The sequence below is a fragment of the Pocillopora damicornis genome, chromosome 5 (genome assembly GCF_964200805.1).
Source record: "Pocillopora damicornis chromosome 5, jaPocDami1.2, whole genome shotgun sequence".
In the NCBI taxonomy this organism is placed as follows: Eukaryota; Metazoa; Cnidaria; class Anthozoa; order Scleractinia; family Pocilloporidae; genus Pocillopora; species Pocillopora damicornis.
Window position 1 is genome coordinate 23,628,857 of NC_142674.1, and position 25,911 is coordinate 23,654,767.

At 37.5% G+C, this 25,911-nt stretch overlaps 1 protein-coding gene and 1 long non-coding RNA gene across 3 annotated transcripts; both read right to left on the reverse strand.

Moving 5' to 3' along the window:
* Nucleotides 1–567: 567 nt before the first annotated feature.
* LOC113680942 (P-selectin-like) lies at nt 568–25,768 on the reverse strand. 2 transcript variants are annotated; one of them, XM_089206466.1, is made up of 12 exons: nt 25,490–25,768; nt 20,923–21,307; nt 20,372–20,772; nt 19,669–19,866; nt 17,635–17,820; nt 16,816–17,004; nt 10,295–10,697; nt 9,116–9,510; nt 8,388–8,573; nt 7,806–7,985; nt 1,599–1,790; nt 568–1,221 (listed from the first exon to the last, which is right to left on the reverse strand). In XM_089206466.1, the coding sequence occupies exons 1-11, from the start codon at nt 25,725–25,727 to the stop codon at nt 1,738–1,740; spliced, it is 2,814 nt and encodes a 937-aa protein (XP_089062592.1). In that variant the 5' UTR covers nt 25,728–25,768; the 3' UTR covers nt 568–1,221; nt 1,599–1,737. The 2 variants fall into 2 exon arrangements, with proteins under 2 accessions (XP_089062592.1, XP_089062591.1); XM_089206465.1 differs by lacking the exons at nt 568–1,221; nt 1,599–1,790 and having other exon boundaries at nt 7,378–7,985; nt 25,490–25,762.
* LOC149046059 (uncharacterized) lies at nt 22,620–24,038 on the reverse strand. The gene is made up of 3 exons (XR_016186634.1): nt 23,935–24,038; nt 23,510–23,647; nt 22,620–22,907 (listed from the first exon to the last, which is right to left on the reverse strand). It is a non-coding gene; the product is annotated as an uncharacterized LOC149046059 (long non-coding RNA).
* Nucleotides 25,769–25,911: the final 143 nt, after the last annotated feature.

The following is a 25,911-nucleotide window of genomic DNA, read 5'->3' on the forward strand; positions in this document are numbered from 1 at the left end:
GTTTGCTGGATTTTTCGTAAACTTCCCTGATTAATTTTTCGTTTCAGCTTACTAATCTACTCTATTTCAAAGCAATGTAAAGACGAAGACGGAGAACCATGAGTCGGTCCTTTCAACAATCGCAAACAAAGCGTTTGAGCAATGAGGTATACGAGGTGTAATAATCAATAGCCACATATCAGAAGTCTTCAGAAAGAAAGTATTCTGTCTCCAGAAAGCTGTCAAGAAAGCTAGTAATCGTGGCGGAGGGAAATTAAATGCACTTCTTAGCAAGTTGGAAACGAGTCCTCGGTATCGATTAAATATCATATCGATCTCGATATGATACAGTTTTGTATCTTTCTTCCGTGGATTCGCCTTTCTAACGGGAGTGTATGTTGAGTATTCATTGCAAAATCGCTTTGTTTTTTTAATTTCCCTCTTTGGCCTGTCCGCCATTTTGAAAATTCGTAACGGAGAGCATGCGTATTACGTGGGGTTAGTGGTTGCGTACACCTGGAACCGAGAAAAACAAATGTTCGTCGCTCTGGGGAAAGAGTTTGATATGTTTCTGTGATACTAAGGAGGATTGCTTTCAATTTTTATTTCAGTGATCATTACCCCTGCTCCGTCACATGAAACAAAGCTTACATGCCCAGGGATTAGAGCAGTCTATTTGTTTTCCCTTTTCTTCCTTTTATTGGCCGCTACATGCAACACATTTGCAAGAATATCCTTATAAGTAACTAACCACTAATCATTCACAGTGATGCAAGTTCCCCAAGCTCAAAGAAGCAAAACAATCCATTAACTTATCGAAAATGAGCGGTTGAATTATTTTTTTTTCAAAAGTGCTAAAGCAATCTTTGCAATTTAGCCTGTATGTTTAAACAAATAGTCAAGGTTGTTTTGTTTTCAGATTGATCACCATGACTAAAGGTTTAATTTTAGGTATTGACTTATTAACTACCTGAATCGATAAATCACATTTGTGTTCTCAACAAGGATCTTATAAAAAATAGTAGCATTACGTTTTGTATCTAAATATATATAACGAGTCTATGAAGCGGTAATATTTGATTTTGCATCAGTTGGTAAATCATTACAAATTCGTGCATCCCTAGAAGAGACCATTTCAGAGTTCCAAATGTAATGCAAGAAATCAAGAGAAAATAATTGTCCCAATAGAATATGGAATAAACTTCTTTGCATCTCTGTACCGCAGGGACAAGATGAAAACATCTGAAAAGCAATCAGAAACAATGTTAACAAGAAAATTCAGTGCAAAATGAAAACCAAGGAAATTTCCAATCGGCTTCGCTGAACGAAATCGATGCACCAATTAAAAAATTACCCGCTTTGGGGTTCTTTCATCTTTTAAGTCCAGAAATGCCTCCTCCAATTTTCCCCTTATCGCAATCAATCAATTCTGGCGACCCTCAAACCGTGCGTGAAAAATTAATCTAAAAATTAGAATTTAGTTTTCGAAATACCTTTTCTTTGCTTCTTTATTCTCTTTTGCTTTTATTATATATATTTTTTAGACCTCTGACTGCTTAAGCGCTACTAAAACGATAGGTTAAATTCTTACCACCCAAAAAAATCTGTATTTCAGGTACCTGAAAAAATTCCACGTCCTCAGGGTTCATATCCAAAATGTTCAACCGTGAGTTATCATCTGCATCTACTTATCGTCAGTCAGTTTAATCTCTGTCAGTCTACAGTGACTCTGTATCTTCTCGGTCTGGATCAAAGGCCTTAAGATGCCAACTGATGGTATCGTGAACCGCATCGCAATAAAGACCAGCACTCTAAACGAATAGGCTCAACATAGGATTAGTATTTATAATTAAGATACAATGGACCAGCAGGTGTCATCTCCCTATTCAGTATCAAAATCACTGATAAAAGCGAATATGCAGTACGGGGGATCTGGGCATGGCTTCGAGGTAGTAAGACGTGCCGCTCCGCGCTCTGCTCGAAAAGTATCTAAAATGGCTTCAAAGTTTTTAGTATGAGTATTCTGCGCTCAGGAAAGAAGCTTAAAGTTCAGTCTACCATGTCGGCGGAAAACGTTGCGGAGCTGAGTCGCCTGGTGAAAAGTCTTGCAGAAAAAATCGATAAGTTGGAAGCTTCGAGCCAAAGTCGCCATGATACTATCTTAACGAAGCTGACAACGCTTGAAACTACAACGAGCGAATTATCCGCAGGTTTAGAAGGGATGAACCAAGAAATGGAAGCAGTGAAACAAACCTTGCAGAAGAAAGCTGATTTAGTACAAGTGGAACTACTTGAGAAGAAATTAGAAGAAATGGAGAATCGTTCTAAGAGAAATAATATTGTTATTTGGAACATTCCAGAAGGTGCCGAAAAAGACTCGTCCTGCTTAGCGCTTGTAACTTCGATCTTGACGGAACACATGGGCCTAGAGGAGATAGAAGTAATGCGGGCCCACCGCACAAATATCAAACAAAGGCAAAGTCCTACAAGTGGTGCAACTCTACCTAGGCCAGTTCACGTATATTTATTAAAATATACCGCCAAGGAATACATCTTGCGTAATGCGGCCTCTAAGTTAAGAGAGAATCCTTTCCATGAAGCAAATCTATACATTTCAGACGACGTATCAAAATCTGTGAGGGAGCAGCGCAAAAAGCTTAAAGAGAGGCACCTGAATGAAATCCGTAGTCGAGAAGATGTCCAATTCGCCTATATTCCTTGGAGCGTACCGGCCAGGATCATTTTTAAATTGAATGGTGAGTCAAAACTTAAGTCCTTCTACCTGCAAGCTGAAAATGCCAACACCAGCTAAACCGACTACTGGACTTGATCGCGTATTGCTTTACTATCAAATATACTATCTTTGCTCTAGAACTGTCTACAATATTTTAAGATGAATTATCTAGCTCTTCATTTAATTTCACGAATTCGAAGGCCGCTCTTTGTTAATCTTTTTTTTTTTGACAAATGATAAAATACATTTATAGGAAGCCATAATTACTGTCAATCATGTTATTAAGTTAATATTTATCGGTTTGGAGCGAGTGCGGCTGAAGGGGAGAGAAAGGATGCTACACTCCTTCAGGAGGAAAGATGAAAATTTGAAATTTGATATTATTTTCCAAGCTAAATTATTTACTATGTGTTTAGTTTTCGTTTCTTTGTGTAGAGCGATGCAAATAATTATTCAAAGGTGTGTTATAAGGCAAATGGTCTTCCAGGTTTTTTCCGTACCAAATAAGAAAAATCATAGCAGAAATGAGTGATTTTAGAATGCTTTCATTAAATGTTAGAGGCTTGAGCAATTTTAAGAAACGACGCGCAATTTTTGCATGGTGCAGAAAACAAAATGCAAATATTATTTTTCTTCAAGAAACGCATTCAACTGGAAACAATGAGAAACAATGGAAAGCTGAATGGGGTGCCCCTCTGGAGCTCGCTCATGGGAGTAGTGGTTCAAGGGGTGTTGCAATACTCTTTCGAAAGGGGTTTGATTGCAAGATAATTAAAAAAGTCATTGATCCCAATGGGAGATATATTAGTATTGAAGTTCAAATCAATGATGAAAAATATTTTTTAGTGAATGTTTACGGTCCAAACAATGATAATCAGGCTGTGCAATTCTATGATCATTTAATTGACGTTCTAAGGAAAGAGGGTCTCGCTTATGAAGATAAAATAATAATAGGTGGTGACTTCAATTGTCCCATTAATCCGCTACTGGACAAAAAAGGTGGGATACTGGTATTAAGGAAGAAAGTTGTTGAACGCATTGAAGAAATACAAACAACATTTAATTTGCATGATGTATGGCGTGTAAAAAATCCCCAAGCAAAAAGCTTTACATGGTCCCAAAAATCTCCATTTATTTTTTGTAGATTAGATTATTGGCTCATCTCAAATTCACTTCAGGACTTGATTAAAGATGTCAACATCATTGCAGCAATAAGGTCTGATCACTCAGCAATTTTTTTACATCTACAGGAAATCGAAGAATGTCAGCGAGGCCCGGGGTTTTGGAAAATGAATACTTCCTTATTGACTGATGAAAATTTGTTCAAAAGATGAAAGGAAAGCTAGACCAATGGAAAAAAGAGGGAGAGGAATTTTCAGATGTGAGAGTTGCTTGGGATTGGATTAAATATAAAGTCAGACTCTTTTGCATAAATTACTCAAAAGAAGTAGCAAAGACCAAAAGGGAGAGAGAAGAAATGGTGCAAAGAAAATTGCAAATTGCTCAAGCACAGTTTCAGCAGGCCCCCTGTGAGGAGGTCGAAAAAATTCTTGATGAATGCAAAGCGGACTTGGAAAATTTTTATGAGGAAAAGGCTAATGGATTAATTGTGCGTGCCAGGGCGAGGTGGCATGAATACGGAGAAAAGAGTACTAAATATTTTTTGAGTTTAGAAAAGAGAAATTACACCAGAAAACACATAAGAAAGCTCTGTTTAAGTGGAGTCATTACTAAAAACTATCAAAAAATATTGGATTCCGCTACGGAGTATTACAAAAACTTATATAGTAGCAAATTGAAGGTAGACCAATCTGACTCATTACATCACTTTCTTGGAAATTCGAATATTCCACGACTATCGCAAGAGGAAAGATTAAGCTGCGAGGGTCAAATAACCATAGAGAAATGTGTTAAAGCACTTGATACATGTGACACGGGGAAGACGCCTGGAAATGATGGAATTCCTTTTGAATTTTATAAAATTTTCTGGAATTCTGTTGGTGAATTAATGACTGAAGTTTTTAATCATTGTTTTGAGCTAGGGCAAATGTCAAATTCTCAAAAGCAGGCGATCATCACCTTGATCGACAAAAAAGGAAGGGACAGGATGTTTTTGGAAAATTGGAGACCAATCTCGTTGATTAATGTCGACTCAAAAATCGCAACTAAGGTCATCGCAAATAGAATAAAAAATGTTCTTCCCTCTGTAATCCATGCAAATCAATCCGGTTTTATGAAGGGTAGGTTTATTGGGGAAACAGCTCGTTCAATCTTAGACATTATCGCTCATACTGAATCACTACAGTTACCAGGGGTTTTACTGTTTATTGATTTTGAAAAAGCTTTTGACTCCATAGAACATGAATTTCTTTATAAAGCATTAAAGTGTTTTAATTTCGGACCCTCCTTCATAAAGTGGATTCAAACGTTTTACAATAACCTCTCAGGTTGTGTTCTTAATAATGGTTTTTTCTCTTCTCCTTTTCAACTAGAAAGGGGTGTTAGGCAGGGAGACCCTCTGTCGCCTTATTTATTTTTAATTGCCATTGAAATTATAGCGATATCTATAAGAACAAATGAGAATATTGAAGGCATAAAAATCGGGGAAGATGAAACTAGGTCTCTGTTGTACGCCGACGACATGACAGCTACTCTAGCAAATATTTCATCAGTCGAAAAAGTAATGCAAATCCTTAATGACTTCGAAAAATGTTCTGGCTTAAAAATGAACCTTTCTAAAACCAAAGCTATGTGGGTTGGAAAAAACAAAAATTCTTTAGAAACACCTCTGGGCCTTGAGTGGTGTACAGGTGTTAAGACCCTAGGTATTCACTTCTCCTGTGATCAAGAACAAGTTATAAAACAAAATTTCCAGGATAGATTAAATGAAGTTCAAAAAATGATTAATTTATGGAAACTCAGAGGTCTCTCCCTATTTGGCAAAGTAACAATAATTAAATCTTTCCTAATCCCAAAATTATTATATGTTTCCTCAATAATAGAAACCCCACCCGAAATTATTAAACAGATGGAGAAAATGATCTACAAATTTTTGTGGAAAGGCCCTGATAAAGTTACAAGGCTTTCTGTGATAAATACTTTAGAGAATGGTGGACTGAATCTCACAGACCTTGAGCTACATATTAAAGCATTAAGATTGTCCTGGATTCCGCGTCTCATAGATGAGAAGGAAGGGCCCTGGATTTCTTATCTCAAATACAACTTAAAAAAATACGGAGGATGTTTTCTTTTTAGATGTAACTATGATGTAAATGATCTTGACTTAAGTCTTAGTAAGTTTTACTTACAGCTTCTAAGATGGTGGGCGGATTTTAGATGCTCCTTTTCTGATGTGAATTATTCTCAAAATGTAATTTGGAATAATAAGGATATACGAATTAATAATAAACCTGTTTTTTATAAAACATACTTTGACAAGGGCATAATTTATTTGAATGATTTACAGTTCGATGTTGACAATGTGCGTTCTTATGAATTCTTTAAGCAAAAAGGGCTTAACACTAATTTCCTGACTTGGACAGCCTTGAGATCTTCTATTATTAATACGAAATCAAAAAGCTCCTGCCCCATCCCCACAGCGGGTAATCTCGATCCTATGAATTTTGATTATAAGTCTAAATCTTTTAATGCATATACTGCAAAGTGTAAACAGTTTTATTCTACGATGATAACAAGTAAAGCGAGAATCCCGAATGGCTTTAAAAAGTTGACGGCGGATTTTGAGCTTTCAAATGCGCAGGAAGTTTTCTCTATTCCTTATCTTGTTGCGAGCGAAACGTATGTTTGGTCGTTTCAATACAGAGTATTGAATTTCATTTTGTTTACAAACGATAAATTGTTCAAAATAGGGTTAAGTGATTCGGACAAGTGTTCTTTTTGTGGAACCTATACGGAAGATCTGTACCACCTCTTCTTTAACTGCTCCTTCGTGCAAGCTTTTTGGAACGTATTTACAGTCTGGTGGTTTGATCTTAGTGGCGAATATTTAATTTTGTCTTTAAAAGATATTATGGTTGGCTTACTTCAGAGGAACGATCTGTTAAATTATTTGATAATTTTAGGGAAATTGACTATTTGGTAATGTAGAAAAAATAACACCTCTCCAATATTTAGATTGTTTTTGCACAAGGTTGAAGTTAAAAAACAAGTTGAAAAAATAATTGCTATAAGAAACAGAAAGCTTCGCGATTTTCAAATTAGATGGGAATTTCTCATATAATTTTGTGTTTGCCCTTTTTTTAAGGAAAAGAATGGAAGACCAATGCATAAACTTAGATCTCATATTCTTCCTTGTTTAATAGTTTATTGTAGTTTATTTTTGTTAGAGAATTAACTGGGCGTCGCCATCGCCGGTATGTGTCACTGTGCAATGTTAAAAGAAAATAGTACTTTTTGTATGTAATGGCATAATTAGTAGACTGTGTTGTTAATAGGGCTGGATACTGTAAGTAGTGTAATTATTAGAGACTGTAAGTAGTGTAAGTATTAGTGACTGTAAGTAGAGTAATGTAAATAAGCATTGTAATTAGTGTAAGTGGTGTTTCATATTGTATTGTAAGCATTGTGTTTGTAATTTAAAAATAAAAAAAAATTAAAAAATTAAAAAAAATTAAAAAAAAAAAAAAAAAAAGAATATGCAGTACGAGACAAATGTATCGTTACTGAGTCTTCTGCACTTACAGACAGTGACGATCCATTCTACGATCATAAATCGACTGATCCGAGCGCCGATGCATTGGCTCGGCTGCTCCGACCCAAACAAAATATTACTGAGCTGTTGTTAGACCAACCATGATCAATAACCGCTACAAACCTTGAAAAGGCTACTTACGATCTTGTATCGATTCGTGATGTTAAATCGTAAGTTCTTTGAATTCTTATACACATGTGATATACGACGTAGCCATTAGAAAAATGATTGTCACCACGATGTTAGATCAACTGTCGCGATCTACAATCACAGCCAACCTTGGAAAGACTATTGATGATCTTAAACTGATTCGTCTTCCAAGATCATCAATAGTACAAGGGAGCAACACTCTCCAGAAGTAGGTATTCGTAAATCTTATACCTGCACAGACGAGGTCCACACCACTCCAGGTTCCATTCTCTGAACATTTCCTGACTGTTGAACCGATCTCCTCAGCTCTTTCCTTACAAGAGAACCTACATTCTGCGCCAAGTGACATCTCTGTGGAGTTCGTGTTACATCCCAAGAGTACGCCATTGGTTGGTAAAGTGCATTTAACAGCTGAACAATAAAAATCAATATGATTGTGAATGATCGAACTAACTCTAAAGTGAGATGGTGGTTGCAGTTAAAATCTGTTGGGAGTACCCTTTTCTCAAAGTTTGTCGCAGAGTTTTGGAATAAATTTTGAGAATTATTTCCACTTTTCTTTCAAATAAAGAACGAAAAAAACAAATAACAAACAAACAGGCAGACAGACAACATTACTCTGCTCTATTTAATACTCAAACTTCGGCCGATCGAAACTTTGCAATCTGATTTGCTTAGCGGAAAACGTCAATGGCCATTTTCGTAGTTGGAGGAAGTTGAGCTAGGAGGTGGATTAGGAAATATTGAAGTATGATCTTCTCTCCTTAATTATCACACAATTTTTCATCGGAAAGTGAATATACTGCTACTTACTTTGACAAATAAACTCTCGTCCACTCCAGGTTCCATCGTGTTGACATCTTCTTTCTTGAGAACCATAACCTTTGTAGCCATTGTTGCACAAGAACTGACAGACTGTATCATAATTTACACTTGCATTTCCTGGGCATCCAAGTATTGCTCCATCAGTCGGCGCAGGTAACGCCGGACACATTGTTACTGCAAAGAAAAAGGAAATAAAACGTAACAAAAGTATCTGGAACTGTTGTTTTTATACAACAATGACCATTCCAGATAAGAAACCTACAGACTTCAAATCAACAACAACAGAAACCTTAGAGAAAGATGTTTCTCGTCTTGTCACGAGCGTGCTCTATTTCCATTTCGCTATTTCTTTTGCCCACGGTAGAGTCTCTGTGGCTCAGTGGAAGAGCATCAGAGCGCGGAATCCGAAGGTCTGAGGTTCGATTCCTTATGGAATTTTTTCTTTATCCCACGCTCGTGACAAGACGAAAAACATCCTTCTATTTCTTTACAGAGCTCAAAACTTACTATCTCACTTATTCTATTTACAAGAAAAATCTAGGGGCAGATATGGGGCTACCTTGCAAAACTTATATGTTTACATTTTGTCATTAACCGTTTCGTTTTAGCATTTCAAAATAAACGATGGAGAAAGGGAGCGGTTACAACCTTCAAGAAAAAGAAGCTCTTACTTTTCGACTGCGTTCACTTCCCTCTCTAATTATTGCAACACAAACCTGGTAACTGCAGTGAGCCGTTCAATGCGACGATTCCCCCGGTTAAAATGCCGCCGGTTGTTACATTTCCTACCACTGTTCCATTATAGGCATCCAATTGAGAAACCCAATTTTGATTCCAACCATTGATGAACAAATAGGACGACGTAAAAGTAACTCCACTGAATGACATTCCTGGCCGGTGAAAGAGAAGTTTTCTGCTGTTTCCATTGTAGTCAACGGATTCTATCACGTCCATTCCATCGTCCACCCAGAAAATAAGTTTGTTTCGTCGATCAAGAGTGATACCATATGGCTTCAAAAGATTGGTCGTTACTATGGCGACACGGTTTGTGCCATGTAAAGTTAATTTCTCGATCTTCGGTGGGTTCCCCCTGTCAGTCCAAAACATCAATCTGTAGAGTAAATCACCTTAATTATCTATTCATAAATTTCCTTAGAGAGAGAGAGTGAAATATGCTCTTTTTAAACTTTTCTTCATGGTCTAAAGGAAGTGGCTTAGGGCAGTAATGGGTGCATAATTTGTCACAAGAATATGGTATCTATCAAAGGAAAACACAGACTAAAGGCGATCCACTTGCAAAGTGATTCTCATACCTTATCCTAAAAGTTTCACGTCCTATCCCACAGGGTGAATTAGTGGTCAGTAAAGTAAAACAATGTTTGTGTCCTTAGAAATGGTTTCCGACCATGTCTAACCATTTATAAAGCTGTAACTTTAAATCGACTGGTTTGCAACCAATATATAAGGAACTCTCTCTCTGCAAGTTTTAGTTTGGCAAGGTTTGAAGCCACTATAAATTTTGAGTAAGACCCTAGATGGTCCCTTAAATTCATGCTCCCTGTAGTCTGTAATTCGATATGGGCCGTTCCTGATCGCAAACTTCCTCCCATTGAATACCCTTAATAAGTGTTATTCAGATGTGATCCTCGAGTTATAAGATCCACCTTCCAAAGGAGATCCCTTTAGCTTGTCAATGGTACCATTACAAGCACAGGAATTATTTGAGGGTCAAGGGTAAGGGATTGTTTTTCTTGTCCTTAATCCTCATATCGTCACTTCTTACATCATTCCAATATTACAGCAAATGAATGCCACTTAAAAGCTTGCCTCTAATGATACAGAATATTCAATGAATTGTTACTTATCGGCGAATTGTACTTCTGATGCGTATTTACCCCTCGTGTGGGTCGAGAACAATTCCGTCCGGCACTTCAGATTTTGATGACCAGAGAATTCTCTTGTTACTTCCATGAAAGTCTGATATCGATATAGTACCATTTGTTACATCAGTCCAATACAGCTGTAATGAGTTCCATTCCACCGCTAGACCCCAACAGGCTCCTGTGTCGTTTTGAATGATTGTAATGTTTGTGCCGTCCATATTCGAGCGCTTGATGTTTTGGTCTCCGACATCACTCCAAAATATGTAACCCAAGTTGTAATGAAAGTCTAAAGCTGCAGCCTTGGTCAATTTGGAAATAACTGAATAACTCGTCTTATTGCCGAAATCCAAAGCCAATATGTGGTCATAACTGGGAACCAAAAGACATGGATGATTGCAAGTACGTTGTCTCAGTTCTACAGGAAATAATAAAAAAGGCAAATTACTCGAATAGCAATATTTTTTATACCTGCCCTGATTTCTGTTGATTATAAATAGCAATCAACACCTTTTAAATTGTTTTGACTGGTATTTATGGTTACTTAGTTTTAAGTGAAAGAAAAACGAAAAAGGTGATGAGGCACAACCCCTGTATTAAATCACATTGCCTGAAATGCGGGAGCCAATCGATAACTATCAATCCAAATTAAACTGAATTTGATTCATTTAATTGAAGAGCACAATAATTGATATTTCTCGATTGAAAATACCAATTGATAATTAATTCGTATGGACCGATATTGTTAAAAGACGAAATTGGTATCAAGCAGGAACTTTTCTTTCTATGTAATTCTAACTTCACTAGGTGTTGGGAATATAAATGGAAATACTATGCCTATGTATATCGTAAGCTATTCAGCAAAAACTATAAAAGTTAGTTGATCATCTATTTAACAAATAGAGAAGCCTTGACTGTGCTCTGTTCTGTTGTAAAGCACGCAAGAAGCGGCTAGAGTACTCCCTACACATCCCTACACTTCTTGAGTAATAAAGAATCCGTTAAATTCCCCAAGAATTATTTTCAATTTTCAAAACAAATCGCTACAATAAGCCAATCAGAATTCCTGTTAGAATGTTTCAAATAATCTGATTGGCTGTACAAGACTAAAGCTGTCAAAAGTGTCAAACCATCAAAGTTCATATTCTGCAATAGTTTACAAACTAAAATAGCTCAGCATGTCGAATTTAACACTTTTGCCTGAAGTTTTTTAGTTTCTAATACAGGATCTGAAAGTGAAATGCTCAGTGAAGTTCTGCCCAATCGTGGCTCACAAAAATACGCAAGTTATTTCACATGACAAGTAGAAAACAAACTGTTCAAGGCGAGTGTATTATGGATGAACAACAGCCGAATTCACTAAGACAAAAAGATCACTCGGAATGACAGCGCCGTAAAACTCGGTTGCAGTGACTGATCTGGCCTTCCACTCAACGCATCGGAAAGGTAATCAGGGCAAGCTCTAATTTTTTCACTCGAAGGGTAGTCGATTTAGTTCCTGAGGCTTGCTCCACTGCGATGACCGAAGATCGCCATGATTAGCTAGCCGCGATAGGCCTTAAGTCGCTCTGACACCATCATGATTAGTATGAATTTTAACAGTTATGCCAGGTTATATTTTTCATAATTCCTGTTTTTTTCTATTTTAAATCGAAACTTAATATACTATATAAGTGTTAGCTGTGTTTGATTTTTATTACCGTACGTAAACTCGCAATCTAACTGAGCGTGAAAACCGTTAAAAAAACTCGGACTGTCTATCTTGTTTTATCTTTGAGGATTTTTGTCTCTGCTCACGTTACAGTAACGTAAATTACTGCGCCTGGCATTTTTGCAAACCTTTGCTCGTTTGAAGATTTTAGATATATGAAAATTCACATATTTGCACTGCGGTGGAGAGATGAAATTAGGAGATCCTAGCAGCTAAAAACACTACTGAAACGAGCAGTTGTAAATAGGACCTGAAAAAAATTCAGGCCCGTACAGGATTTGAACCCATGACCTCTGCGATACCGGTGCAGCTCTCTACCAATTGAGCTAACAAGCCAACTGGGAGCTGGTCAATGAATTGGGTACGAATAAACATCCAAGTGAATGAAGATTTTAGATATATGAAAATTCACATATTTGCACTACGGTGGAGAGATGAAATTAGGAGATCCTCGCAGCTAAGAACACTACTGAAACGAGTAGTTGTAAATAGGACCTGAAAAAAATTATTTGCTCGCTTGTTCCGAAATTTCACTTTTATTAACGAAAGAAAAGCTAGAAAGAAGTCCCGGAAAAGGTCGGACATAATACGATTTGGCAGATGGCGTGACAACTTTAACTCAGTTCTATGCTCTATACTCTCATAGAGCACGCTCTTTCAACCAATGACAGTACTTGTTATATCCGAGCTTTATTATAATATGCTCTTAGAGACCTAGTTTAGCAACCAGATTAATTGTTATCTTTTTATATTTTGTTTCCTTTGAGATTTTCATTTTGGTTAAACCTCATGTCGAATTCACGATCAGGAAAGAATTCTGCTATTCTAATTTCAGCCCTTTTTTCCAAACCTCTTTCGCTCAAGGTGACTTTAAGTGAAATAAATCGTGGCTTTCATCCTCCGCACTGAATTTATAATCAGAATGCTTCTTCGAAGAGCACGTAGCTCGTTAAGAAGCGGTTCCCTAGGTACCCCCTTTGTTCTCTAATCGTTCTGTTTACTGTTATTGTTATGTAACGGTCTTTGAAAGCTCTTTTCTCTGTGGATCTCCTTGTATGTGTAATGTGCAAATATCGTTTTTATTTTAAAAGATCTTAACTGGGAATGTATGCAATTTTACTGAGGTAGAAAGTCAATTTGTAAAGAGTCAACATCTCGAAGGAACATACTAGGTATGCAAGATCCACATTACGTAACTTGATGTGATTCGTTAGTAAAGTGTGACACGATTACTATGGACAATGATTGACAGCCCATTAACTATCACTTAATGGATCTGAGTTAGTGTTCCATGCTTTAGGGTAGTTTAAAAAGTGAATACAGAATAAAGATGAAACCAGCTTGAGTGTTAGAGAAATAAGGTTTACTTCAAACTATAAAGGAGGGCACTCAGAGGCGCAAACATGTTGTGCGCACATTCTCTTTTCTCAATCGATACTCGTTATCTGATTGTTTATTATTTGATACGAAATAATGGAGTTAAGGTTTTACATTAGCATAATTTCAAATTTAGAAAGATTGATTTATTGATTATGTAAAAAGCCTTGTAACATGCAAAAGCACAAAATCTTCATATATTTTTTTAATGAAGTCGGGTTTCTCACAACAAAAGAAAGCGGAATTGTTTATGCCGTTTCGTTTTAATGGCAGTTGTGTTACTATCAGTAAGACAGTTTTTCAAGGTCAAAGTCTGTCATCAATTCACTTAATCTGCTGACTGCAAAGCAAATCTAAAAAAATACTGAGATTTTGGTTTTATATTATTTATATTATTTTATTATGCGTTAGCCCTCTTTTTCAATAGCGACATTTAATGCCATTTGCAATGCATCGTCGTTTTTCTCTTTCTTTAACATCTCACTTTGTTTTCATACCGCAAATATTGGAAAGTAAAGACCTTCTGTAACGCAACGATCGAGGTCCATGGTTGTGAACAAATTATTAGCATGCATTCCTTTCGATGAGACCGAACTCTTTGCAACAGGACTCCGTTGGAATCTATCTTTTCTAAGTTTTATGTTTTGATTGCCGATATCTTTTTTCCCTAAGGCACAGAGCCTAAATCAGTGAACTCGATCGGGGTCGGAAGCATAATAACAATAAAGAACAGATTCCCAAAGTTTCCATCATGTCATTATTGCATTAGATTCCACTACTCCATGTACGGATATCCCTTTCCTTCGATTGCAGTGATCAGTAACCGAAAAAAAAAAGGTTACAACAAATCAGAAAAAAAAGGGCCGGTTGTTGTCACCGCTTCAACTTTCAACTTCTAAGTGAGCGTGCCATGGCTTGTATTTAAACAATTTCGGTTCGTTTTGAACAGGAAATGATTACTTGTCAAAAATCTGTGGCTAACCTGAAGAAGCAGATACCTCCTGAAAGCAAGCGAGACTTGAGATGAAGATTGTGCTCCAAAGCAGAAAAACCCTCTTGAGTCCTTTCATGTCTACGTTTGTTATTGTGCGCCGAGTAGGGTAAGACGGTTTCATTCTGAGAAATTTTAGTCATGGATATCGTAACACGTAAGAGAGGGGCCTGGGTAGAATTTAAATAGGACGTGAACTGGGCGATAACGCTCTGCTGGACTTACTGGTGGATAAGATTTGACAAAGCCCCGATGAAACTTCACAAAATACTATCTTCTTTATTACTCCTATAAAATAGATCTCGGTTCAAAAGGGCTAAAATGGCCTCGTATGTTCGTATATGCAGTGGCAGGACATTGGCGGGGGAGATGGGCGATTGAATTTTTATATATGGGTATTATTAGTCTCGCATCCCCGTTAGAATCAGAAAAGCGATGACTAAGTAATATTGAGTTCAGAGACTGAATACATTAAACCAGAAATGTCTCAAATAAACTAGAGCCAAGTATACGGCCTTGGTCATCAACGAATGCTCTTTAAGCTCCATGGTAGATCATCGGACCGTGAATTCCGAAGGTCTGTGGTTCGATTTGTCAAAGCGGACTCTGATTTTTCCTTCGTTCAGTATTTGTGACAAATTAACAACATGTGTCTTCGTCAACAATGGATCTCAAAATTTATTATATGTGACCCTCCGCGGGATTCAGGGAATAAGGTGAACGCACGCACACGGCACGCTCGCACGCTAAAACAAAACAACTAGCTTTTAACAAGAGATCTTTATTTCGCACGAATACATGATATCTTCACACGCATGAAGATCACTGTTGCTATAGTTATATATGAAAATCGCGCCTTTCGATGTTTTGCCTTCGACTTTGAGAAACATTTACGCTTACCTTTTTTGTTATTATTTTTTATTTCATCATGTAAAGTGCTTAGTTTGTGCAAGCTCCTTAAGTTCTGCCATTGAACGTTTTTCTCACTCTTTGTCTTGCGTTGAACATTATTTACTGCAGTCCATCAGCAACAATGAAGAACTCCGAACGCTCGTAATAGCGAGCTTAATGCTTTAACTCATAACATAGCTTTGCGTAGTCTTCTCCTCAGTGATGTAGTCAGATATGGCCTCTCAGCGTTGTATTATACCCAGGTTCGCAGGCTTTCTGGAATATGCCTTGAACTTTGTGAACAGGACAAAGCCAGGCGCGATAAGTCAGGGTAGGCGAGGACCTGAGGAAAAAGTATGAAGACGGCAGCCGGGGTAGAGTATGTGGGAAAGGGTTATATGTCTCATTCAGGATATTTTAAGCGGTCCTGAATCATCTGCTCGAGGAAGGACCCACCCAGCACAGTCCCTGCTAAAAGACCTGAAGGAGAGTTAGAGATATTATCGAGAGTAAGTGAAAGTAAACAGAACGCATTTCGCATGGCTAATTTGGAGTATACAGCTTCTTTACGTTCAGGTGTACTGAAACAATATTTTCCCCCTCACGATTCTCAAGCTTCTCGTATTTGCACCTCGGGAAATCTCGGGCTTGTTAAGATGATAACTATTATTCCTAAACTTCTACATGAGTATGCAAACCTTCAAGCTATGTAGAGAGTTTTCAAACATCGATCTGCAGATATTGTATCATTGTGTACTTACCACTCGTTGGATCTATAACCGAGACAAGCTATCATCATCATCATCATCATCATAACGTAAATCTCGTCCTTATAAGTGTTTTTTTCAGCTCAATCGTTGGCAATCTACAGTGAGTTCATAGCTATTCTGTATAAATTAAAGACTTTATGATTCATACTTACCAAATCAACAGCGATATCGTAACAACGGCTTAAGATGTAAACAGGACCAAGCCCTCAAGAAAGTTAGAATTTGTGGTAGAAGTGTAATATAGCGAACCTGCACATGCTGCCGCTTATTCAATATTGATATCATTGAGAAGATTGAATACGGCGGGATAATGGCAAATGTATCGTCACTGAGTCTTAAACACATAAAGACAGAGACGATCCATTACGCGATTGTAAATCGAGTGATATATGTGCAGATGCACACGATCAGCTGACAGAACCCATTCATAAGACTGCTGCGATGTTGTTTGATTGATTGTCATGATCTACAACTGCTTCAACCTTATGAAGACTATTGACGACCCTGTATCGATTCGTGATCCAGGGTCGTCAAGTTATTAGATCTCTTTCACCGTACATTGATTGATCCATGTACAGAGATATGAGATCAACCGCGTGGTCCCGAGAATTAACGGTGCAACGATATTAGGTCGACTATCGCGGTCTACAATCGCTGCAAACGTTGGGCGTAAAGACCACTGACGATCTCGAATCGATTCGTCATGCGACGCAATGAATACAACAAGTAAAAGCTAGCGAAAACCACTTAAATTCCATAACATTTTGATAGTACCAATAGTTCGCATATCTCGTACCTGGACAAACAAGGTCTGGTCCAATCCACGTTCCATTTTCAGCACACCTCTTTATTGTTGCACCAATCGCTTCAGGTCCTTCCTTACAAAAGAACCTGCATTCAGTGTCATATAACATCTCTGTGTTATTGGTGTTACATCCCAAGAGGACACCATTCCTCGGTAATGACAAGGTCGGGCACTTTAAAGCTGAAGAAGAAATCCGATTATAATTAGCATGACACTCATCTTTCGAGTATATCACAACCTGGCATTTAACTCTGACTATAGAGAGAAATAAGTTCAGCGGAAGGCATGCAGACATTTGAAGTCGGGTAGAAATGGTTCTCCGATCCTCGGCTAAAAAATTTACGCATAACACGGCATGAAGTGTCTTTTATAAATGTATATGAGGCAAACAAAATAGTAAGACCAAAATCAAAACTAGAACAGTGTCAAATAAACATGATTTTAAAAAGCTCACAATCAGGTATAACAAGGGGATAGTTTGGAGTTTTATAACTCTCGCATTTCATCAACTATCGACTGAAGAATTACCTCTCTTTTTGGTTTTAGAAAAACTCAATGGTTATTGACTGCGCGTGTAGGAGAACTAAATGAACTGGAATAATTATATTGGTTGGCCGAATTCTTAGACACAGCCCTGTGTTAGAACTGAGCTGCAAATGCAATTTATCATCAGCGATGTACAGCTGATGACTAAAAAATAGAAAGAAGCTGAGATAAACTAACATTTTGCACATTCAGATATCAACGACTTCTTGTTCGTTTTGACGTATGAACATTACTCTTTCTATCCGATAAACTTTGGGAACCTACTTTGACAAACAAAGTTCTGTCCACTCCAAATTCCATCGTACTGACACCTTCTGACTTGAGATCCTGATCCTACATAGCCATTATTACACGTGAACCGACAGACGGTACCGTTATATAATGGCACATTTCCTGGACATCCATATCTTGTTCCGTGGGTTGGTGGAGACAGTACTGGACATGTGATCTCTGCAATACAACACACATAGATAATAATCAATATGGTTATAACATAATTAAAAGTTTTATTAACTTTCAAAAGCAAGAAGCCAAATAAAAATGTTGATTAAATAAAACATTTAATCTAAATTTTTCTTTTCCAATTTACATTTACCTTCGCATGCAGGTAAGGAGTTGATAATACTAAATAGCCTAGGAATACGTTTACAAAGACCATTTCGATCCCTTTAGAGACTTTCCTAGACCTCCTAAAGATGAAAACAAAATTTGGGCAGACTACCCTAAAATCAATGGCTCTCATGCACTGGAATTTGCTATCAAGAAATCGAAAGTAAAAAACACTTGCTTCTTTCAAAATCAACCGGGGCTCGCAAACTCGTTAAATAATGACGTCACCATTCATTTACGCAGAAGACTTATTGGAGAATTCTCATGGTTCCTTAGAAGCGCTCGACCATTTTACCACGTTCCTATATGTACTCATATGCTTTTATTCAAACACTCCCCTAAAAAAAGTCCTAGATAGCTCTAAGGAAAAAGAAGCTCTTTGCTTTCGGCCTCTTGACGCTATTCACAGTAATAAATGTTCAGATAAAAGATTCAGCTAAATTCAAGATAGTTTAGAACGCGGTTTTGTTAAACATCGCCCAGAATGCTATTGTTTCTCGCGACATGTACTTACAGTGCCCAATTTATCAACGCGCGGCATAATAATTTGCAGGTCCAGAACTAGTCGGCTGTGATTGGCCAACAGATTTAGCTTTGGGAATACTTGAGTCTCTTTTATCAGCTGCTGTCAATCAAACGGTTGGATGCGAGGCACGGGTCACTCACTTGAACTTCACGCTCGCGCTCTCTTACTGTGCCGGTTAACGCAGTAATGACCGAGAGCATATTACCGGATATTTTTCTCTTTGAAGTCCGGACGGCAAAGAGAAAAAAAAACAAACACCCGCCTAAATAATTATCTAACTATTCCCTCAGGCTTACGCCTGAGTGAATAGTTAAATAATTATTCATATTTGGATCCGGTTTGATTAATCAAAACATCTAAAAAAGTTAAGTTTTATTCAATCCATTCAGTTGAATGAGAGATAACATGTCCAAGCATTTGAGACATCAGCCAGGCTTTTACGCGACATTATTTAATGATGTTTGCGATTGTGCCTGTGATTCAAAATACCGCCTAATTGTTGTGGGCGTTTACGAAGTCGAGCGTATTGTCACAAAACGAGTGAAAGGAGGCAGAGAGAAGTACTTAATTCAATGGCAGAACTACTCCTCGAATGAAAATACATGGGAACCACCCGAAAATTTGCCGGAAGATCTCATCACCGCCTTCGAGAACAGGTCTGTCGATCCGCTTCGTGCCGATGAATGCATTTTTTTAATTACTTTTTAAATTTAGCACCAGCGTCTCAATAAAAGTCCCGGATATGTCGCTGAGTTCTGGGCGATGAGAACGGCTAAACGTTGTCTTAATAACCGGCCCCTAGAAAATACAGCTTATAAAGTACTAATATCAATATTAAAACGCATATAATTATAATTCTTAAAACTACTTAAGAGTCTAATTTCAGTGTTAGTGTATGGACAGTTAAAACTCGTCAAAGAGAAGGGCCTGTAGTTTGTTTTTCGATTTAAAAGTCGCATAGTTCCTCAACTCCCCTGGCAAGGAGTTCCATGCTGCTTCACCTTTGCAGTAAAAACTCCGCTGACCAGAGGTACACTTGTACACGGCAGCGACTCATATTCACTCCCACCAGACACCGAATGTACTGACCTGCCGGTGGTTATTTACAAAATAAAACGGAATATATATTACATATCGGTCATTACCAAGCTTCGAGGACCTACTTTGACAAGAATAATTCTGTCCACTCCAAGTTCCATTGCGCTGACATCTTCTTACTTGAGAGCCAGATCCTACATAGCCATCCTTACACGAGAACTGACAGGTTGTATTGTAATACACTGTATTGTGATGCACTGTTGCATTCCTTGGACATATGGCTCTTGTACCACTGGATGGTGAAGGCACTGGACAAGTTACCACTGTGATGAGAAAGGAACAAAACTCAATTGAAAATCTACCCAACGTAAACACAGGAGGAATGCACTCGACAGCAGCCAACTGATTTGCGATTTTTGACCAATTTCTGGTAAGAAACAAAATATGACCAAAATACTGTTTTTAGTGAGAATTCTGTGTTAAGTTGCATTTTAAACCGTACTTCAGCTTCCGAGCTAACTGGGAAACAGTTTGTCGAGTTTTAGTTTTTAATTGGTATTGCAACTTCTAGATTTGTAGTTTATAGTTACTGCCTCTCCCTTTACATTCAAAACGAAAGGGGTCCATTTTTCTCTTTTGATACTAATCTGTCAGTGGAATTATACAAATGTAATTTTACAACCACTTACATACAGCAATGAATTAATTAGTGAGAGTGGTCAATGTCGCTCAGTTTTGCTCGGGATCATTTTTTATATCTTCAATCACAGGATTAAAGTTCCAAGTTCCAGAATAACCAGTTCAAGTTTGAATAATTTAATGGCAAACCTGGTAACTGCAAGGAACTATCATATGCAACGAGAACATGAAAGCCTCCCCAGATGCTTGTGACGGTTACATTACTTTTAACTTTTCCATTGGAGGGATTCAGTCTGTAAACGCTCCCTGATAACCACCGGTTAGTGGCGAATAAATCAGACGAGATAAAAGTAATCGCCCGGAAGTCGACTCCACCTCTTTGAAAAACTTTCCTTCTATTCTGGCCATTATAGTCTATGGATTCTATTGAGTTCCTTTCATTCAGCCAGAATATGAGCTTTCTTCTTCTATCAAGAGTGATACCAGCTCGATACGTATTATTATGAACCGCTAAAGTAACACGCTGTGTTCCGTATAGAGTTGATCTTTCCACCTTAGAAATATTTCCCGTATCAATCCAAAACATCAATCTGTGGAGGAAATCACTCAGCTGCATCGATTATTGGATTTATCAGCAATTTACTACACAAATTCATCTCAACCTTAGATTTTCATTGAAAAAGTCTCCACTAATAATTAACTGGTTTGCAGAATCGTCCACTCGTTCATACAGTACTTACCCTTGGTGTGGATCAAGAACGATATCGGTTGGTCCCAACAGCGAAGAAACAACAGTGCGTTTGTTATTTCCGTCGAGATCTGATACCATTATAGTTTGGAAATAACTAGTCCAGTACAGCTGGAATGAGTCCCACTCTACTGCCAACCCACGGCAGAGCACGCCATAGTGGATAACTGTGATGTTTGTGCCATCCATATTCGAGCGCTGGATACTTCCCACATCACACCAAAATATGTAGCCCTGGTTGTAATGAAAGTCTACATTTCTAACGAGTGATGAAACGGAAACGACTGGAAATATCGACTTGTTGTCGTAATCCAAAGCTAATACGCGGTCAAAATCTGCAACCAGAAGACATGGCGAGTTGCACGGATGCCTCAATGCTATGAAAAAGAACAAACATAGGAAAATAATGGTAAAACGACCAGTCCATAAAATATTTTTAAAACAATTTAGACGCGATTTAATGATAGTCGATCTCAAATACAGATTTAGTACTGCTGGGGAATTGTCGCATTCTTCACATCCCCCACGAACAAAACAAAACCAAAAAAATTCCCCGGACTCAGCACGATAAACGTAATATTTCTGATCTCATAGTCCGTTTTTTCGCTCGTGATAAAGGGGAAAGTCCATTTTTCTGTGGGAAAAACGGTTAGGATCCATCCTTCTCCTTTCCGCTAAGTCGTTAAGAAGAACGGCAATGGGTAACTCTTTTTTCAAAATATTAAATGTTTTTGGTGTCGCGTTGTTCAGTCTTTTTCACTCTATTAAGCATGTTCTTTGAACAAGTATGATATTATCTAAAGGACTCCCCTCCCCAGTTCTGAGTAGAGAATAAGGACAAAACCAACTTGAGCGTTAGAGAAATAAGTTTTGCTCCAGACTATAAAGGGGGGCTCTCAGAGGTGCTACATGTTACGTGCGCATTCTCGAAGTAATGGAGTTTAGATTTCATATTAGCATGAATTTCAAATTTGGAAAAGTTGATTTATCACATAAACTGTGGTGTTATACAGGGATTTCCGGCCCTGAGAAAAGCCGTAACAACACACGTGAAAAAATATTGTATTTTTTCACGTGTGTTAATATAGCCAATTAGCTGCTGACACGTCACTCGCCTTGGGCGCCACTCGGTCAGGTTGATGAATTAATGGCAAAGCCTTCACCATTCTTAATACAATTTGTTCGTCGGAGCTTTCTCGAATTATGGCGGCTAAAACACTAAAAAATCCGTATCGCTGACAGAAAGTGAGGTTCAACTTTCCTAGAAAGGGAAGAAAACCAATATACTAAAAGAAAAACCAAAAGTTGCGTATTCAGTGGCTTTAGTGTCAGCATTTCTCTCGTCTGAGAATGAAAATCGACAACTGGAAAATTTGCCACCAGGACAAAGTCAATAAAGGAGAATTTTGAGAATTGAAAATTACGACCATTGTTGTTTTGTAATCATGATTCAACGCATTTTTCCATCTTAGGAGTAAGCGACAACGCACTCTAAGATTGTTATTCGAGGATTGTCGATTCATTTATTTTCATTCAGAAATGAAGTCGGCTTTTCTTGCCAGTAAAGGGTTATTGCGTTTAAATGATAAAGACAATAAAATCAAATCAAAACTCGTGTTCAACTCGACATCTCACTCGTTCGCTGCGCTCACTCGTGCTCTTTATAGGAGACTTAAAAAAAATGACAAATGATGGCAACCTTTTATCTTTTATTTTTTTTGTCAACAGTATTTACACTAGTGATTAGTGCTATATCTCATTTGAAAGAGAACAAAATTAGCTTTTCAGAAAAAATATATTTTGCCTCCAAAAATCCATGGATTTTAAACCATGCTAAAAAATGGCATACAATTTGCATAAATTATCGTACAACTTTTGACTTTGAAACAGCCTGGGCCAGAATGGATTGGAGTTACAAGGAAACATTTCAAGATAAAATATTCCTTATCTTATGGGCAAGACATCCAGAGAGTCTGGCTGAAAAAGAACAAATACAGAATTAATTAGAATTTTTTTCCAAACTGTACCCCAAAACCATAAAAATTGACCCAGATTATTGAAAAATGTATTCCTCACCAAGTATTTACAAAAGGGAAGTAAGCTATACCTCACTTGAAACAGCAGTAAATAAGCTTTCCTGGAATACATATTTCCTCTCCAAGAAAAAGGAAACAGCCTCATTGAATGCTTTCAAACTAACATTAATTAGCATAAAATATCATCAAAATTTGAACTGTGAATTAAGTGATACCCAAATAATATAAAGTAATGAGGCAAAAATTAACTAAAGAGGTTCCATGTTATATGGGCAACATCTCCATAAAAATTGGTTGGAAAATAACAAATCTGAGATGTGTTACACATATTTAGTGAACACTGATTGACATACTGACTAATTAGTCTGACCTCATCATCACCCCAAGCCCAAATTTACTAATCCCTCTTGAAGTCTACAGTGCAACCATTGGATCTATATTTCTTTGTTTGACTTCTGAAATTTTGCCTTGAAACAGGGACAAATGAGATAATCAACCTCAAAATACATAAAGCGCAACATATATCGAAAGCCTTTCACTTACAATGCACCACCAGTATTTTTCAAGAGTAAAACAATTCAGAAGTGAAACCGGAAACTGTCATTTTATATCATTCCACTCATTCTTGAGCATAATTTGTTTGTTTTGTGAATTTTCGGCATGTAACAAGTAGAACCACATCTAAAAAACATACAAAACATATAAGATAATGTAAAGGTCGATATATATACAACTATCGTTTTAAAAATAAAATATTTAATTTGATGTAGTTCGGACGCACACTGCGTCATTCGATCTGTCATCGGCTGATAATTTAGACCGTTGCGTTCTAACATTCCATCGAAGATTATTTTCTCTGTCGCTTGAAAATCATGTTTGATCACAATATATATTGATTTTTATTCACAAAGATACATTTAAAGGTTTGTTTCAAGGCAAAAAACAAGGATTCGTTACAGATTACTTACCTCGATTCTTCGCTAGGATTTTCCAGTTTTCTATCTAATTAGGATTCCTCATCGCTAGAGATACCACCATGCTCACTTCCATCGTCAAAAATCATCTCTATAACGCAAGTGATTTTCGGATCGGGCTCCCGAGGTCACGTTTGATAGTTCGGAGCTAAAACTCGCCATGTGATTGGCTTAGAATGTTTACATACTACAGCCGGAATTTCAGAGCGATCGGATGTAATCCGAGCATTTCCGAAAAGGTCAACGTCATCGTGCAATTTTGCACGATCGGCCCCAGGGCTTGACCACGAAGTTAAGCACTCGAAGAGAAATTCCATATCTACGCACGCACATGTAATATTCTCTATTTGTTACGTCAAAAGCAATGTTACGTGCAAAAGCACAACATCTTCTGATATTTTTATGGCAGTTGTGTTACTACACGAGACAGTTTTTCAAGGTCAAAGTCTGTCTCAGAATCTCATAAATTCACTTAATACGCTAATTGCAAAGCAAGTCTAAAAATACTGTAATTTTGGTTTTATATTATTTATCTTTGTCAGGTGTTAGCCCTCTTTTTCAACGACAATACATAATCTGCAAGGCGTTGATTTGTTTCTGTCTTTCTTTAACATCTCACTTTGTTTTCATACCGCGAATATTGGAAAGTAGAGACCTTTTGTAACGCAACGATCAAATTTCACAGTTCTTAACAAATTATTGGCATGCATTCATTTCGAATAAGACCGACTTCTTTGCAACAGGGCTCCGTTGGAATCTGTCTCTGCTAAGTTTTGTCTTAATTGCCGATATCTTTTTTTTAAGGCACAGAGCCTAAATGAGTGAACTCGATCGGGGTCGGAAGCATAATAACAGTGAAGAACAGATTCTGAAAGTTTCCATTATGTTTGTCATTATTGCATTATATTCTAATATTCCATGTACGGATATCTCTTTCCTTCGAAAAAAGACAAGGTTAGAAGAAATCCGAAAAATATATAGGGCCGGTTGTTATCGCGAGGTCTAACAATGCACGGTTTTAATCAATCGGTGGACTTCAGACTTTCTCGATGACCTCTAATTTAATTAAATAAGATTTGTGAATAAGTAAAAGATGTTTAAATACGTTCAAGGACGATGGTGTAAATCAGAAGGCCTTGTATTTACACTACTCTTGGCATAACTCATATTTGAACTGGAATTTGACTGGTAATCTTTCGATCATATCGATCATCGATCATCGTCTCATTGATTTTTTATGGTCCTATTTTACGTTTAGTTAGGAGCCTGTTGGATTTTCCGCATCAATTTTCAACTTCTATGTGAGCGTGCCATGCCTTGTATTTAAAGAATTTCGGTTCGTTTTGAACAGGAAATTTGTCTGGTAATCTTTCGATCAATACATCGTCTCATTGATTTTTTATGGTCCTATTTTACGTTTAGTTAGGAGCCTGTTGGATTTTTCCGCATCAATTTTCAACTTCTAAGTGAGCGTGTCATGGCTTGTATTTAAACAATTTCGGTTTGTTTTGAACAGGAAATGATCGCTCGTCAAAAATCTGTGGCTTACCCGAAGAAGCAGATACCTCATGAAAGCAAGCGAGACTTGAGATGAAGATTGTGCTCCAAAGCAAAAAAGCCTTCTTGAGTCCTTTCATGTCTACGTTTGCTGTTGTGCGCCGAGTAGGGTGAGACGGCTTCAATCTGGGGAATTTTAAGTCATGGATATTGTAACACGTAAGAGAGGGGCCTGGGTAGAATTTAAATAGGAGGTGAACTGGTGATAATGTTCCGCTGGACTTATCCATAGATAAGATTTGACAAAGCCCCCGATGAAACTTCACCAAAATTCTATCTTCTTTATTACTCCTATAAAATAGATCTCAGTTCAAAAGGGCTTAAATGGCCTCGTATGTTCGTATATGCAGTGGTGGGACGTTAGTGGGGGAGATGTGCGATTGAATTTTTATATAAGGGTATTATTTGTCTCGC

Bases quoted from the DNA above. Each gene is read 5' to 3' on its own strand.
- LOC113680942 (XM_089206465.1), bottom strand. From the start codon at position 25,727: ATGGATAAGTCCAGCGGAACATTATCACCAGTTCACCTCCTATTTAAA. The intron at 20,773-20,922 runs GTAAGTACTGTA...TTTCCTCCACAG, and splicing joins GTTCTTGATCCACACCAAGG to ATTGATGTTTTGGATTGATA. The intron at 9,511-10,294 runs GTAAATACGCAT...TTTACTCTACAG, and splicing joins GTTCTCGACCCACACGAGGG to ATTGATGTTTTGGACTGACA.